The sequence below is a fragment of the Xiphophorus hellerii genome, chromosome 6 (assembly GCF_003331165.1).
Source record: "Xiphophorus hellerii strain 12219 chromosome 6, Xiphophorus_hellerii-4.1, whole genome shotgun sequence".
Lineage (NCBI taxonomy): Eukaryota > Metazoa > Chordata > Actinopteri > Cyprinodontiformes > Poeciliidae > Xiphophorus > Xiphophorus hellerii.
This window is the reverse complement of record NC_045677.1, coordinates 19,974,427-19,993,156: the sequence shown is the minus strand read 5'-3', so window position 1 is coordinate 19,993,156 and position 18,730 is coordinate 19,974,427. Positions and strand designations below refer to the sequence as shown.

General features: G+C 35.9%; 1 protein-coding gene across 3 annotated transcripts in view; it reads left to right on the top strand.

Annotated features, from left to right (window-relative positions):
• The first annotated feature begins 203 nt into the window (after positions 1-203).
• The window catches only part of pde1cb (phosphodiesterase 1C, calmodulin-dependent b), a 101,705-nt gene continuing 83,178 nt past the window's right edge, over positions 204-18,730 (top strand). The window contains exon 1 of one of the 3 annotated variants that reach the window (XM_032565882.1): positions 204-513. In XM_032565882.1, coding sequence (XP_032421773.1) covers positions 252-513 — 262 coding nt within the window. In that variant the 5' untranslated portion in view covers positions 204-251. Of the gene's footprint in view, positions 514-13,124; positions 13,534-18,730 lie in introns of those variants that run through there. The other 2 variants (XM_032565881.1, XM_032565883.1) reach the window with 2 other exon arrangements.

The following is an 18,730-nucleotide window of genomic DNA, read 5'->3' as shown; positions in this document are numbered from 1 at the left end:
CAGAGCAACAAACGGTTTCCGCTAAAACCCCGACGTCTTGTTGTTCATTCTGTTGCATCCTGACTTTTTGACACCCAAATTTCTCAACTATGAGACATGGGTCAAATATCTGAACAGTGACGAAGGTGGACTTTTTGGAGCTTTTTTTTTTTTTTTTTTTTGTACGATTTTGAGCAGTGTTGACGGAAAATGAAAGGCGAACTCAGGGGAACTGGTTAAAAGAAAGCCTTTACTTAAAAGCTTGTTTTGTGATGGGGTCGGTGACTTCTGCTCTGACCAGGACGAGGAACGCGTTGGTGAAAGTAGGTTCCCAGCCGGAGAACCACGACTCAGAGAGGAGTCGGTCCGCTCCGGAGTCGGACCGGCCCAGGAAGAGGAGTAAAGGCTTCAACGTGCCGGGCCAGACCGGTCGGCAGAGCTCCCGCCAGTCGCTGTCCGAGGTGCTGAGCAGACAGGACTCCGATGGAGCCAAACAAAGTTCAAGGAAAAAGCCTGCTGAGGCTCAACAGAGCGGTGAGTTCATGAGCTGGAAAACAAACGTCCTCTTTCTGTTTATGGTTTCATGGTATTTATTTTACAATCTTTTCAAATAGAGATCTTCCAAGGAGGAACAAAAAGGTATTCATGTACTTGAAGTTCAAGTATAAGCATAAATATTAATGGCGTTCATAATTAATACAATAGTTGTTGTGTCACTTCTTGAACAATACCTTCATATAAAAAGTACGTGCTGTCTCTTAAGGCTTTAATATTAATATAGTTTATGCCTTGATTTCAATAGAAAACATGTTTTCAGTCACATAAGCTGTGTAGAGAGTATTTTAAATTTCTATCATTTCTATTTTTTGCGGAAATTAAGAATATTATAGAAAGGCAACAATTCATAACGAATATTCTACTCCTTAGATTAATAAGCTTACCAGAACTGAACATGCATAGATGAAATTTTTGTCTGTTACAATTCAACTAATAAAAAAGATAAATAATTTATATGCATTCTTGTATGGGTTTTGTTGGATGAAATCTAAGTAAAAATGACTATTTATCTCCTAAGACATACTTGATTAAATGAATTGTGTTAGATTATGAATCTAACACAAATTTTGGATTTTATTCAATTTGACTTATTATTCCTTGTTGACTGAATTTTAAATATGCCAAGCACTGTGTGGTCCTTTATGTTTAATAGCCAAATCAATAGAAATAAAATGTGTTTAAATTTTCTTCATTCACAATCTAAAAGCTAATTAACCCAAAACAGAGTTTTGCAGATGCACCCATTAGAGCGCATTAGTTTTATGAATTCCCCTATCACCTTTGCGTGGTCTTCATTGGTAAGAGAATCATAACTTATATCTCAACAGACTTTCACTGTTCATTTTGTTTTTTAACAAAAATAAGAACTATTTATAGCACAAGACCACATAATGCATTTTTCTTGAAGTCATTTGTCCATTCTACATGTTTAAAAGTACCAAACATCAGTTGGTTGCTGATTTAAACAAACCAGACTGGTAACAGACTTTTTAAATCTATTTAACAGAGTAGCTTGTGGGACTCTTCTCTAAAACTATGAAAATACGCCAATAATTTAGAAAAATGGTCTCAAGATAAAGAAACTCCGTGTTTTTAAGTTTGACTTAAATAGCTCTATGCCTCACTGCTCAGGGCAACATTGTCTATGAAATGGCATTGGTTGCATTTAAATAACCGATGGCTAATTTTCAATGCCCTCAATTATCACTATTCCTTCCTCATGCAAAATAAATATGAATTTTCAGTATAACAAATACAGTATACCTTGTACTTCAATTCATGCATGTATTTATTTAGTTTTTTATTTATTAATATTTTATTTTCAACAATTACTTATTTAGTCCCATATATATGTGCAAAACCAATGAGTTTATGCTTTGGTACAAGTTGAACTATTGTGGGCTGCACAATGTTTGTTTTTTTAAGTGTTTGTAACACTTTAACATCCATGACATTAGAAACAATGAAAGAAAGAGACTATATTGTTTTGTGCTGCATGTATGCTGCATTAACATATTGTAGTTTCTGTGGAGTCTTTCATGCATTTTGCACATTCATATCTGAACAAACCCCTTTAATTGCAGGTACGTGGACTTATGATTGCAAGGAAACTACAATTACAAGTGATAAACTTATTTGATATCTCAATAAATGAGAACCGTGAGCCAACATTTGCAGCTCCAGAGCCATTTGTTTATCTAATTTGGAGGGTGCTGTAAGAGTTAACGTAGCTGACTATGCCTATTTCATCGTGGAACATCTGAACCTCTGGGGTTTGATTATCCCTCCAAAGCCTTAAAAGGTGAAATCAGATATCTTATTTTTTATTAAAATAGTAGGCATTATAAATAGCTTAATTCAAATTAAGAGTAGAACTTGGAAATTTGCAGAACCATATTTCAACATAAAACTTTATTTAAAACAGTAATACCTAGTAGATCTAAATAGTAGGGATGTTATTTGTCTTTCTCTTTACTCAAACTGCATTACACATCTTGCTATCTTAACATTAAACTAATTTTAAAAAATCTTGTGATAAGAAATGTTAGATTTGGTTTATGATAGGGAACATTCTGTCCCCTGCTTTATTTTTATTCTGCAGCTCTCTGTTGTTCAGTTCTCATATTTCTTTACAGATGAGAGCAACTGGTCACTTTAGAAGATCAAAAGAATATGCTGCTGAAAAAGTATTCATTGAATGAATGCCGAGCTCTTTGAAGGTCGGTCACAATACAGCATATCTCTACTACCAAACATCTCTTTGATGTTTGAGATGTCCGTGAGATTGAAATAAGCGAAACTGACAGCTCTATCTGAGCAAATTCACAACAGCAGAATTTTTAAATATGTGTTGAGAGCATGCAGGGACACTCACATTTGGAAATTACAAAATATGTAATCCTTGTTCAGGATACCTTGCAAAAGTAATCCTGGAACAAGAGTGGTTATCATTTGTGCATTACAACCAGAAACATACATGTTTTTATTGGAGTCTGATATGATATCAAAACAAAATAGGGCATAATAGAAAAAGACGGCTGTAGGAAAATGATACATGGTTTTCCACACTATTTTACAAATATTAATGTGAAAAGTGTGACTTGTTATTCTATTCAGCTGCCCTTACCTGTGGTACTACTACATGAATTAGTATAATCATTTACCTCCAAAATGTAAAAGGTACCTAAATAGTACAAGGGCCAGTCTGTAAAGGTTACGGGAGCCTGATAGTGTCAAAAGCCTAATAGTCATCTATTAAGTAAAAATAGTTAATTTTGGGTAATTTGATTGATTTTACCTTAGCTATAGAGAAAATGTGTCAAAATAAGCTTGCATGTAGGATAAGCTTCTTACATAAAAATCTAATCTTGTTGGCTGTCGTATATAGAAATCCAGATGACATCATGAAAGTTTTTAGTGGGCTTCTAGTTGCTGCTGTTTATCTTCATTTCTCCTTGCTCCATTACTGTCACCTCTGCTTTCAGCTCCCTGTCTGTCCGTCTCAGAGGAAAAAAGCCTCTCCCTGGTTGGTTCCCCAAATATCCTCTGTACTGTGGCGTTTCCATGACCATATGACAGTGTCGACTCCTGTTGAATTTCCTCCATGCTCCCCAGTGAGGCTGATGTGTAATAAGGAGTCTCATCATGACTCCCAGCCTGACTGTACACTCATCTATTCCCTCCTCCTGATGAACAAACACACAGACACCTGCCTCCCTATCAGCTTATTAGCTCATTTGGTCGGGTTCCCCTCAGTGTCAGGCAGACCCAGCAGCCGTAACAACCTCAACTGTGATTTAGTTATTAGGAGAGCTAGTTCTCATCTGTCCTGACAGCTGCAGAACATACTATCTAAGCTATCACGAGTCTGTACAACACAAGATTCTTATATATGTATCAATTTAAACAGGCTAATTTAAGGTTCAACTTCCAAGAGCATGCGACAAGTCCTCAAAGTTGTTGTACAGTCAGTCAGTCAACAAGATGTAAAAATAATCTGCTGTGATTATCAAAAACTGCTGTTATCCTGAACTCATTTCCAATTGTGGCTCAAGAAATAGGTCACCTTCCTGAGTATGTTTCACATGAGGAACTAGACTTAATGTTGTAGGTTTGCTAAGATGAATTTCTTTTCAAAACTTTTTGTTTTGAAAAACTAAAAAGTTTTGATTCTTCTAGCTGTAGTCAGAAAGAAACTGTAGAATAATTTTACTAGAATTTCCCACTGTTTCCTTATGTTATTTGTAATAAGTACATGCTGTGATGGTTCCAGACATCTCAGAGGACTATAAAAATTTAATTAAAAACATTTATCCAAGTTGTGACATGTCATAAGATGTTAATAAGAGTCTAACATACAGTTTCAACTGGATTTTACTAATAGTTCATGGTTAATTTTAATTAGCTCTTTATTTAACTTTAGGTCAATTTATTAACAAACCATTTTGGTTAAAAGTATAGCAACTCCTCAAAGAGAGGTGTGACATATAACCACCCACTTTGCTGATTTCTCATAAGATCTTTTAAAATATTCTGCTTTTCTTTAGTGTATTTGTTCCTTTGACTGAATATGAGTATTTTTTTTAATATTCTTCAAAACAAAAGTCCAACACTCCTCCTGAAGGGTTGATGTCCAGCAAATTTCAATAAGCTGCTCCAACACACCTCTTTCGAATGATTGTACAACCTCCTCAGCATGTCAACGAGTTCTGAAGAGGCTCCTTAATTATCTATTCATTTAATTCAAATATGTTGAAGCAGGAGAACAGGAAAGCCTGGAGAGCACCATCCCCTGAAGACTAGAGATAGGGGCCACAAAACAAACAAACAAACAACAACAATAAAAAAAACACAAAAATTTATGGTAAAACATTGTGGATGTTCTGAAGCCTCTCGCATGTGGAAAAAAGATGCAAAGTCAATGTGGTTTGGTTCTGGCACTGTTATGCATAAATTCATATAACTGGAGATCTTCATGCAGATCTTTTTTCACAAGCTATTCGTTTAGTAAATCAGGTAGCAACACAATAATAGGGTTTTATTGCCATAGGATTTATATTTGATGTAGAAGTGTAAAACCAGTTTTTAAGTATCTTCTATTGGAGTTGCAGAGGCTCAGAGGTAAGGAGTTTGTCCTGAAACCCCTCTCTTATCTTAGACACCTTTTTGTTGTGTTGTTGTTGGGCAAAACACAACAAAAAGGGTGATGGTCATAAGCCCTGGAGGCACCTGATTGAATGTCAACTTAACATCTGTCATTGTGCAGATCGGAGTACAGTGTTGCTTCCACCATCAGCGTTCGGATGTGTGCATGAATGGATGAATGACTGAATGTTTTGTAAAGCAATTTGGAGTCCTACAACTTGATAAAGTGCTATACAAGTACCCACCATTTGTCATTGTTGTTAAAGTTTGATTTATGCATACTTCCTCCAGCAGCGCTACTTTAAGCAGCATGTGCAGTTCTGATTATGTAAAGGAAAGAATGCACAAGTATGCATGAATTGTTTAAAATATGTAAAGTGGCAAGAAGTTCATAAACAAATAGTCATGTAAAAGTTAGGATAGTACTGTTTGGATATGTGGATATGTGATATGAATTTAACATTGTGGTGACATTGCATAAATAAACAATAAAGCCTGAAGAAAACATAATTTAAAGTTTGACAGAAGCAGTGCTTTGCCTTCTAAGGTATTCATACTGCTCATACAAATCAGAAGAGAGTACCTTAGATTTGTAGTCCACCCCCTTTAATCTGAAACCTCTAAATAAAATCAAGTGCAACATAAGTTTTTCAAAGCTGCATTTAATTTAATTTAATTTAATTTCGCAGAAAACATTAGTGAATATGTCATTTGGTGGTATTTGACATTTTTCAACACATGGTCCAGACAACACAGGTTTGCTGTTTCACTGAGTTGTTTTTAGGGAGATGTCTGCTATTTGAGAGATGTTCAAAAGCTTCAAATTGTTTTGATCACTGACCAAAGACTTTTTCAGCTGACTTTGCCTGCTTTACTCTGAAACCATGCTGTTCTCTAAATCATTAGCTAACTTGTGCAAGCTTTGGCTCAAAACATCTTTTCCTCACATTTTCCGTCGTCTTTTTGCAGCAGGATCCAGATGACGATTCATGAAACTCTGTTTTGTCAGCTTATTTCCCTGTGGTTTGCAACACAGGCTAACATTATCTTTAAAGGTTTCTCTAATGAGTATTTAGCAGGGGAAAAGGCAAGCTCCCTGGCACCTTATGTGTCTTAATTACATGTGTGTGTCACTGTGGTGACAGTGGTGTGGGGACTGACAAAGTGTGTGCCATTTCACAGTGAAGGGGAGACCTGTAATGAGCTTGTTTTACAGTTTTGTTGCATAGTTATTTTCATTAAATGTGATGAGCTGGCAGAACAATCAGAAAGCCTCAGTATGTATAAAACAACAAATAAGATCACATAATTAGGAACATTCTGAAAATATGTAAAATCATTATCTGTTCAAAATTACATTTATTGAGATAATTTTATATGTTTATTATTGTTACAAGCATTGACTCGTTAAAAATTTTTATTTTGTGATGTTTAGATCACTTTTCTGCAAGAGGATGTCTCCATTCCAACCAGTTTTTGTTCACCTCCCTTTATCCTCACAGATAATTAATGTCTATTGATGATTCCCTGTCTTAGTGTTTGATGACCAGATCAAAGGTTGAGCAACAGTTCTTCCTCTGTGAACGCCAGTAAAAAACAGCTGTGTTTTTGTGCTTGCAACCTATTGTATTACAGTTTTAAAAATGTTTATTTCTAAAAAATAACTTTAGAAACAAAAAATAGAGGAAAAGTGACTTCAACTCACACAGGTGTGCAAAACTGCTGTCAAAACTGACTGATCTGTTGCATTTTTCAGAGGCACGCATGCAGATAATTAAAAACAGTATAATGGCTTATGTATAAAAATGGGGCTATAAAACCAGTCCAATGAGTGCCATTTGCTAAATTAAACTCTTATCATCTGCTGTGCAGTGTAACCAGCTTGTCAGACTGGTTCTCCTGTTGCCTAGTGATAATCATGTTGCGATGATCCTTGAAGCAGAAAGACCTCAACTAGGATTCAGTAGATATTTACTAATGCAATTATACTCAACTTTATTTCTTCATATTTTGCTTTAAATTTATGTTTAGGAATATATCTGTGGGCTTTTAAAAGGTGTTTGGAAGTTTTATGATAGATTTGTCACTTTCTTTATAATTTCTGCTCAATCTTTGTGGCTGATGGCTTTTCCTTTGTTTACCTACTGAGCAAAAATCAATGAATCATTTAAGCACTAAAAAGGCTGCCAAAGACATTAACCAATTTTGTCATAACAGCTGGTGGAAAGCCTAAATAAGCTGGAGTTTTTGGTGACTGCTTGTTTGGTGACACACACATATCACACCACTGCCACCACAGTGACACACACATGTAATTATGTATTTAACTAAATTACAATAAAAATGAAGCTTTGCTTGTGTGAAACAGAAATGGTCTTAATGAGGCGGAGGCTGGTGCTTATATCCAGTTGTGATTGGGCGAGAGGTGGCGTGCATGTTGGACAGGTCATCAGTCCATCACAGGGCAACACAGAGAGACTCAGGACCAATAACCAGGCACTCACACACATACACACACCTCACACAATTTTACAGAGACCAATTTACAGAGGTGTTTTTGGGCTGTGTGAGAAAACCAGTTCGCTATTGGCATGTTTCTTGTAAATCCAGGCAAAGAGGAGACACACCTGACTGGATTTCCATCTTGATAATAGTATTAAAATAGAAAAAAAAAAAAATATATATATATATATATATATATATTGCTGTATTACTTCCTGATCTCCGCAGAGCAGGACAGGAAATTATTTTAGCCCTGCGAAGCAAATTAGTTTTTCTTTAATATTTTTCATCCTCAAGAACTAAATCAGCATCCCCATAATTTCTATATTTCTATTTGCTTTTTTGTAAATCTTCTTACTCATTAAATTATTTCCTTCACAGTATAGGATACACATGTTGCTGCCTCTTCGCATGTCCTGATTAAAATGTGAAATCTGGTTTACTCCCTGGGGAAAGCTGGTATATACCAGAAACTGTCTGCTGCAGCTGTTACTTCTTTCATGGGTTACAGATGGCAGGCTTGTTGCAAAAGAGGAAATTTCACTCGGCTTCTTCTTTGGAGGTGCTGTTGGATTATTATATAGACATTATTAGAATACCTATGAAGCTGATGCTTACATTTATAATTTGGCATAAAGACAGGGGAATGAATATAAGTAGATCCAGCTAAATTCATTACATTGAAAATTTCAAGATGAATTTCTACAGCCTAAAGACTTGGAATGTTATGATCATCATTTTCTGGTCTGTCATTTATGAAGTTTTAGTTATTCTTAAATATATATACTTTTTTTCTGTTCCCTTTATATTAATAGACTGAATCATTTTTACATTAATCCCAAGTTCTACAAAAAAAAATTGAGTTTGTGAAAACTAGTGAGATTTTTACCACTCATACAGTGGTAAAAAAAAATATTGAGATACTCCTAGGTCAATGATGTTAATAATCATATTTTTTACTGCTAAGTTTGTCATTTTGTTGACAGTATAACTTCAGACTTATCAATAAATATATAATCAGTGTTGCTTACTTCCCAACTACTTAATCTGCATTAAAACTCAATATGGGTCTGTGTTAGATGTGTGAATGAATATGAAATAACAAAATAACTTTGAGTAAAAATATAACCATTTTATGCTATAGTGTTAAGACAAAAATATAAACAGCAATGGATAAGATCAATCTAATTTCTTTATCAGTTTAATTTCTTTATACAGAATAGACACATTTTTGTCCCTGCATAATTATTTAGATTTATGAATGGCTACATTTGAAAAGCATTATTCTTTGAAGCTTTGCTGAAAGAAAAAGATGTCAGACAGATTCAAACACACACTTTCCACAATCAAATTGTAAAGAGTTAAAAAAGAAAATAAACCTAACTTAGTTACCCCTAGCTAGGTCTGAAGGAATGGGCCAAAATTAGAGCAAACTAAAGTGAGAAGTTTATGGAAAGGTACCCTAAATTTTTTACCCACGTCACACAGATTGAAAGGTAGTTACAACAAAATCTTTTGTGTAATTATCTTGGAATTTAGAAAATATAAATAATTCTTGTAATCCTGGGTGATCTAAACCAATGAAAAATAAACATAAAAGAAGATGTCTGGTGTATAGAAATATCTTTTTTTAGCTATTTACTGCAACTCAGGTATAACATGAGCATGTTTGACCAGAAGGAGGCGATCTCTATTTGTTAATCCAACAAACACACTCCTTGTAGCACACTCACACCTTCACTCAGATGTTAACAGTCATTTAACAAAAAATAAATAAATGCTGACTTCAGGGGCATTTAATGTTAACCTGGACATTCATTGTAATTATTTGCTTTTAGCACCACAGCAACAAAGTACTGAATCCCTCCACATACCTCAAGCTTTTGTAGCTGCACAAGCTTTTATCAGTGTTGTTTGAAAAGCTACTATTTAAACTTTTACTAGGCAAAATATAAAGTTATAGAAGACTACACTGTCACCTAAAACACTATAAAAATAACACCAGAAGTACTCCAGTTCTTCAGTTAAGTGAGTTATATAATCTCCACTCTAACCCTACAATGCATTATTAAGCAGGCAGGTTTGAGCATACTGCAACACATGTAAATACTTGCTTTTGGATGGAACAGTTTCATATAAAATACATCCCTTTAATACATATTAACTCTAAATTACACATTACTCCTGGCTATGTTAATATTATTAATGACACTATTTATTATTTTTGAAAACCATTAATAAGGCTGGCACACCTGAGGTTTAACAGACTAGATATAACCATTTAGTCAAAGTCTGCAAATAAGAGAAGATAATAATGCAGTCACATTCCAGACATGCCCCTATTAACACAAAGAATAACCTTGAACAAGGGCCTGCTTGATGTGAAAGCTTTAGACTCGAGTGAGAGAGTTCAAAATTAGGTACTCATAAATTGCTAACTCCAAAATTAACTGAAAGCTGTGGAGATGCCAGAGAGTGACACAAAAAGAGAACGTCAAGGGCTTTATAGCTCACAGAAGAAATACTGTGAGCTATATTTCTTCACTTCAGAAGAAATGAGATGCATTGTTAATAGTGTTTATCATGTTGACTGAAATTTCATAGTCTCATTTCAACTCATTTTTGCTTTGATGTCCTAGTAGTTATCAATTTCCTAGGAGTTATTTTGGACAATATCTCTAACGCAATTCTTACAAGTTATACATTTATCGTTTTTATTGCTGTCATTCCATATGCATATCACATGTCAAGGTTTAAGGGTGGTTTCCTCCCTGTGTTTCTTAGATAAGATCATTTATCATTGTTTGAATGCAGGTTGCTCATCCTTAATGTGGTCATTTATGCTGTTGTTTCTTGCTAACTATTTTCTACAACCTCGTCATTACTATTATACTGGGAATGTTTTAGTAAAGAAGGTTTCCTTTCACATAATGTCAATGTCATGTTTGAAGTTTTCAAAAATGCACAACAGTGCATAAACAATATCTTGAAATATAAAAGTAATGCAAAGTGGGTTCCTTATTAGTCTTTGCAGGCAGAGAAAATAAGAAACCTGTATTCAGGATCCTACAAGTCTCTGGCCAATGTTCTCAACTTGAAGAGTAAATTGCTTCATCCAGGTTAGATCACAATCTGCCTCAAGTGGGAGAATACAAGTATGTCGATGTCTTGTTTACCAGTGATGGTGGGACAGAGTGAGAGATAGATTGAAAGACTGAGACATTGTTTGCAGTAAAGTGGGCTCCATTCTGGTGAAGAAAGAGCTGAAAAGTGAAGCTGTTGAGTTACTAGTTATATGGATCATTACCAAAGGAACAAAAGCTTCAGAGAAAGGGTAAGGATATTTGATTACAGATGCTGCTACTTTAAAAAAAAGTCAGCTGAGGTGGTTTGGACATCTTATTGGGTGGGTGCAGGTGGAGGTTTTCCTAGCACATACCACTAAGAGGTGACCCAGGGCCAGATCCAAAATTAACTAGAAGGACTATATCCCTTTTGGCATGGGAAATACCAGAATGAACTACAGAGTGTCAATAAAGAGACAGATGTCTAAAGTCCCTTGCCAAATAATGTTACATTTCCTTCCATTTGGACCAAAAACTAGTTCACTTTTACTGCAACTTAGTCTAAACAATAAACATACAGAGCCTATGAACGTATTTCACTTTTTGTCATGTTATAGCCACAAACCTAAATTTAATCTTTTTGGGATGTTTTGTGTTTGTCTAACAAAAGATTATGACATAGAAGTAGAATAATATATCATTTTAAAAATGTTTTCAAATCTTTGCTCCTTCTTCTTAGAAAAATTATTCAAGCTCTGGTCATATTTGGAAGGAGAGTGTTTTTTTTTTTACATTTCTACAATGGTTTCCTACAAAGGAAGAACATACCCACAGTATAGTACTATGAATGGTGTGTTTGATGCACATTTTTATTTTTAAAGGTAATTTAAAAAAATAATACTTTCATTTCACAAAATCTGAAAAAGTTCAGGAGTTGTGAGAACTTGAACACAATTGCAGACTTCAAAAGATTAATTTTACCTTAGAAAATATAAAACCCTCTTCTGTGCATGTCAAAAAAACAAAACATAATGTTATATAAAATATTTAGCTCCAGTCCTACAACATGGTTATTAATCTATAAGCCTGACAATGTGGGAGTCTGAACTGATCTAGAGATACTACATGTGAAACTGCTGTCTAGCCTTATCACCTTGTCATGGGTAATAAAGGGTTCATAAATTTGGCACACATAAAAGTCAGATGAAAAACAAACACATAAACTGAAGATAATTAACTAATTATGCTCTCTCTTTGTGATTAAAAAATCCATTAGGATGTGTAAATCCATTGTTTCCAGTCAACAGGATTGTTTACAAGCTCTTTATTAAATACAGAGATGTGATAATGCTTCTAAATCCCCAAGCTTTGTTGTCACATTGTGTTTGTCATGTTACACTGATTGTGGCTGTTTTTAGCCAAGCTGCTCAGTTGGAATAAACTCAGAATGAGGGCAAAATGCACAAAATGAAGGCGCTTCCGTAAAAGGTACGGTGATAAGCAGTCTCTTTGAAATGATTCGGATTGCTTTACAGTCGGATTGACAAACCTCATCAGCAAGACCAAGCTGCATGTATCGAGAAGCTGTGGACTGTGCCTAAACAAAGACTCAGATTCTGAAAACAACTTGTCATTTTAATTTGCACATCTTATTAAAAGGGCTTGTTTTATTGAATTTGGGAGAAGGTCATGGCAGAAGCCCTCATAAAGAGCACTCGGATACCAATCAGTGGGGAGAATGAAACATGGGAAAATGACATAACTAAATGTCAGATGGTGCAAACATGCTGAGCTTTTTCGCTTTTGCTGTACACATCAGAACAGATGAGGTAAAAAATGTATTGGTAGGAATATGATAAAGCTGAAAAAATGTATTCTTTTTGGATCATATGTCCTTGCACTAGAGTTAAATGTTTATCATTCAAATAAATACCATGTAGGCTTCTATTGACCTTCAAATTTCTGTGCCAAAAATTAAAAAGTAGTGGCACTGATTTAATTACTAGCTCTGACTAAACACAGATTATTACCCTTCCACAGATTTGCTTACTGTATAACACTACATCAGGTTAGGTTACTTTTTCTGTACGTCTTCAACTGTTTGAGAAAAACTATAACAGACTCCTGTAACCTTTTGCCTTTTTATCTCTCTGAGCTTTTGTTCTCTTGCTATAAATTCTTGACAGTAGGTGGAGTCACGTTCACTCAAACACCTCTAGAGATGTCCTCTCTGCCTAACCACCACCGCCACCCCCACCACCTCCACCACCCACCACACACACCTACTGTACCTCTTGGGAAAGAGTGATGAGGAGAGAGAGCGGGGAGGGAGGGAAGGAGAAAAATCGAGAGGAGGAAAAACAAATCAGAGAGCCGTAAGCTCCTAGAAATGAGCTTGTTGAGGTGTGAGGAAAACGGAGCGAAAGGGAGAGAAAAGATTAGTACAACAAAGACTCTGGGAAGGGAAGGGCTGGAGAAATTCTCCCACTCTGCTTTTTGTAGCGAGAAGTGGAGAGAGTCTGACAGTTTCTCCTCTAGCGCTCAGCAGCAACCAGAGTCAGAGGGCTGCATTTTTCCTCTCTCATCTCCATGAGTGGAGTTACATTAACGAAGTAAAACAGCACAACGCAACTGACAAGAGGCGCTGAAACAAGGTTACAGAGAGTTGGGGGTTGGGGGGGGCGACCCGAGGGTGCTGAAGTGATGGAGGCTAACTCTAAAAAGCATCGATTTAGGAAGGGTCGTAGTGCCACCTTCAGCATTGATGGCTTCAACATCACCATCGGTAAGAAGAAGCATGCAAGGCATGAGGAAACTGTTTACAGGCTATCTCAGTGTGCAGAGGTGCGCGTGTGTGTGTGTGTGTGTGTGTGTGTGTGTGCATAAGGATCAAAATACATGTGCGTCTGATATCCTGTGCTTCTGTGCGATGAGGCATCTGGGACCTACTAAACGTGTTCAAAGAAAGATCCCATTTGTGCGTATCTGAGAAATTGAAACATTAGTTCATCTGGCTGAAGTTAGTGCTCGCTTCTATAATGCAACTACACCATGGAAACAAGGGGACTTAGGACTAGCGCTGACGTCACCGGGAATTCATTGTATTGTCTTGACAACCACAGTTGATAAACTTGTGTGCTACTTAGTCTTTTACTTTTTTTTTACTCTCGTAAGAGTAAGTGATGAAAGCCTTTTGTAAATAGAACAACTTGAAGATTCTCCAAGCTGTCGACAGCAGATGATTTGTGTCCTTAGCAGATAGAATTTAGTTTTGCAACTTTTTCTGTGTTTGGGGAACCATTGTTTTCACAACACATGTACAAAATGTGATGCTAGACAAAACATGCTGGCTAGTCATGAGGCAGTTTTGTTTGGTAATCATAAGAAAAAGGTGCGTTCACATTCAGGCATGAGGCTCACCTTTGTTGACAAAAGAAACTGCATTTTAAAGCCACTGGTCATATTCTTTATTGCTCACTGTTGCAAGCTATCGGGACATTAACTTTCAAGTATAGGTAAATCAGATAAGGCTAAAAACTGTGCCTGCACTTTTGCCACACCTGTATCATTGTTGCTATGGGGGAGTTTGACTCCAATAGATGTAAATGCTGGGAGAAGCTTGAAAGGCAACATGGGATGGTTTCAATATGATAACAGAAAAGTAAATTATGTTATTACGAATAGTAGATGGATGCATAAATTCTACATTTATATCATCTGCCAATTTTGAGTTTGTTGAATTAACCTAGATTTACGTAAAACCTAAATCAAACAAACCAAAAGAATTTAGCATTTGTGTAGTGAGTGTGGCTGAATTTGTGGTGTGGGATGTGGATGTTTATGAAAGCATCAGTGTGTGAATGTTGTATGGTGTAAATCAAAAGCAAACCTAAACAAGTCATAACTGCTGAATCAGCTTATTATTTGACGACCAATCAGGTTTAAGCATGCTGGGAACATTGAGCCCTGGTGATTACAATCAGGACCAGTCCCACTTCACCTCAGAGGCAGCATGTCAAATTTCAAGGCAGACAAACAGAGAAATATTATGTCTTTAAATAAAGTTGCCAGTTTCTTAAGTTATCAGATTTGTTTTATTCCTTATGTGTAATGGATATGGTAAGCACGTTAACTGAGTTAAGGTTTGTAATAATTTATTTCATTCAGGTGAATGTCTGCTTTCTTGTAGTTGCACTCTTGTATCTCTTGTATGGCAATTCTATACAAATATATATAACTGCATTTCAGTTTATGTATAACTGAACTGGTGAGAACACAAACACTTTCTTTAATATGTAAAAGGAAAGCTGTACTTTACACTCAGTGTTTGTTTAGATTGCCTACACTGTTCTTTTACACAATAGTCTCCTGTCATCTATTGGCAATACATAAGATGAGTTACACAATGGCGAGTGTAAAATTGTAAATGCCATGGATATGTTGAAAATCTGTCACTTCTAACAGCTTTACTTAGATTATACTATATTTCTCCACTTCTTCATGTTGTTCTGCTCAGTATTTCTCAGATGCAACACATGGGATTCGAATTAATGAGAAAATCACCTTTGTGATAAAACCTTGTAAGAACTGTGGGCCACAGGTTGCTGAGATCAGTTTTCCTGGAAACGGTAGATGGCAATCTCTAATCTCAGGCAAACAGGACAAATCTTCATGATAAGCTTTTTCAGACAGGAATAAAAAAAAGTTACATGCTCTGCAAATTGGAGAGTATAGGCATTGAAAGCTGCTCTAAATGATTTTATTATTGCACAGAAAATACATTAGATTTTCCTCCTACATGATCGCATCCTCTTAAATGTAAAAAGCATCTCAGTAACACGTGTTCAGTATCATGACAGTCCTCTCCGACAAGCATAGCCGTTGTCATGGTAAACCACAAGTGTCACAATCAATTGCTGAATGGTCTTAGGTTTCAGCCTGCACAGCATCACCTCCTCTGATGCGTGACTCCCAACCGCTGCTGCCTCATTGCCTGTCTTGACTCGTTGTGTTTTCTCCTCTATTAAACTCTGAACCTGAACTGTAGCTGGCAGCCTCTGTGTGGATTCCACGCGAGGTGTTTTGTCATGTTTTAGGCTTATTAGTGTAGCTGATGTTACAAGATTCATATGGAGAGGTGCAATTTTAGCCTTTTAGCTGCTGTCTTGGAGTGCCCAGCACTAAAGCCCTTTTTGTGCAGTTAAAAAAAATCACCTCTCTTTGTGGTTTCCTCTTTGTTCTGTTTAGTTTGTATCCCAAAGTATAATTTGTGAATAGTATTTTTTTGTGTGCCAAATTCGAGCACTGCATTGTTCTGCTTAAACCCTAGGTTGTAATTACCAACAAGCCATTTTGTCTTTCTTTCTCAAAAGCTGATGGAAGAACATCAGACAATTGACATGTGATTCATTGTCACTTTCTTGATAAATGTTGGCCCAGCATGAGTTATTCCAGCAGAAAAATTTATTCTCCCACACCAAAGTAATAATTGTTCTTTTCATCTGATTTTAATACCCCTGTATAGAAGTCTGAGTTAAGCAAAAATGACTGTGGAGAGGCTTTTCGAATATGTCAAAGTGATGGTGATACACAAAACAATAAATACTAAGTAAAGAGCTAAGTGACTCCTTAGTAGGTAAAATGTCAGTTGTTTTTATATCAACATTTGAAACCAGCAGTGATTAGCAGCGATAAAACCTTAATCCTATTTCTGATTGGTTGTTTTTGACTGGGAGCAGCACATTTCCGCTAATGGCAATAGGAGCACAGGGAGGAGGTAGAGGAGCTCACATTTTCACCATCTTGTACAGTACTCTTATGACAAAGTGACAGTCTTGACAAACATGTAAAAATATATTTTTGTAAAAGTTACATGCTGCAGCTTCTTACCAATCTTTAAGTCATTATAATCTCTTTACAGTTTTGCCTTAATCCAAGAAGTAAACCGTTATTGAAAGAAAGCCATAATAAATCCCATTCAAAATTTATCACAACCATTGAAAAAAACGTTCCCTGGTCAGATGGGACCAAATCGAAATCTTAAGCTTACATTAAAAATGTTTTGTGTTGCACAAACATTTGCATGTCACCTTGAAAACACAATCTTTCTGGAAATAAATGGTGGTGGCAGCATAATGCTATGGGCATGCTTTTGATGGATCCAGCCAAGTACAGAGCAATACAGAAAGAAACCTTGTTGAAGACAGCCGTATGTTAAGAGTAAAACAATTCTTATCATACAACCCAAACTACAATGGAATCGACGAGATCCAAATCAACGCCTGTTTTCAATTGAAAATGTGGCAAGACTTTAAAACATCCACTCACAGACACTCTGTCCACTATTGACATACACCACCTCAACAAGGTTATAAATTATTAAAGTTTTTTTGCAAGAACAAATGAGGCACCTTTAGCTTAAGCTTGGATATTGTACTGTCTATGAAAGGGAACATGCTGTTCCATTGCATTTGTACAGACATGCATTTACAGCCTAGAATTTGGAATTGAATAGAAAAATTTAACAAACAAGAGAACATAAACATAACAGTATCATTAATTTAAGCATAATTTAAGCACAATATGTCTCTACACACCCATTTCAGTTACGAGTTTGCTGCTCCTGCTTCCTCTTTGCTTTTGCAGACGTCTGTCCCCGACGCTTTCACAGTGTTGGATCTCTTTAGCTTGAATATGAGTTGTGAGATTTTTTTATATGTCTTTATGACCTTCAATAGAAGAACCAGCTTTGAAACTCCATCAAGAAAGACATTTGAAAGTGTGGTGCTGCTTGTTTTCCACAGAGTCAGAATAATTGGTCATTAAAAATTACACATAGTTCAGCTCTTCTGTACAATCACGATTATATTCAAGGAATGTTCTAGTTTACCCACCCAGTTAGATAATCTTTTTAGTGGAAACTTATTGCTTTATTGTCTGTGTTTGGTGAGGAAAGAAGAACAAAAAAGAAAGCTAAAAGCAGAAGGACACAGAGTCAAAGATCAGTGAGCACAGTGTTGAAGTTAGACACCATACACACACTTACTTCTGTTTCCATGGTGAGAACATAATCCTGTTTTTATCTACTTTTTTCTCATGACATTGAAAACATTTTTCCTCGTTTGATGCTACTTGTCTCACTCTGTTTTCTGATCAATAGTTTCCCAGCTTTTCTTTTTGTTTTCTCTAAGTCTGGACCTTATAGGTTCAGTAGTAGAACCCACAACAATGTAATTACATGTATGACAATGTGACATTTTAAAATGTTGTGAAATGTGCTGCACAATTTGTGTCAGATATGGATTGTACATTTTCAGAAAATATTTGCACAAACAGCCTACAAAGATAAAGTTTTTAACGCCTTGCTGCTTTCTTTTGTTTTACATCATTCTATTACATATTTCAGATCATCAAAAAAGGGATCATAATAAGATAATCTAGTTAAATTCAAAAGACATTTACAAAAGATTGCTTTATGTTCAATCCGCTCCAATGTTGGAAAAGTAATAAGCTAATAACTGGTTCTACTACCTTTAGAGGGAACTGCTTCCCACCAATCATTATAACTGGTAATGAGTCTTTCATAACACTGAAGATAAATTTTGGCCCTCTCTTTATCCAGACACAATTTCAACATTCTGCTTAATGTCTTTCTGTTTTCTATTCTGATTCAAAAACAGCATCCATAGCTGCTTGTCTGGCTATTTAAGCAATCTGTTCCAGCAACGCTATGACTTTTGTTGCATTCTCACCCCTCAGGTGTGGGTTGTTGCATTCCTAAAATTTAGGATTCATTTTTCTACATAATCCTGGGGCAAAAAGTGCTTCTAAAGGCGAGACATTTTTGGATGGGTGAGGCGACATCTGCTCTCTTGTGTCTGCCTACACTCATCTCACTCGCATACATTTCTTGCCGCAAATATATTTATAGCAAATGTGCTTGCTACATATATTTTTATGTCAACAATAAGCAACCACATGTT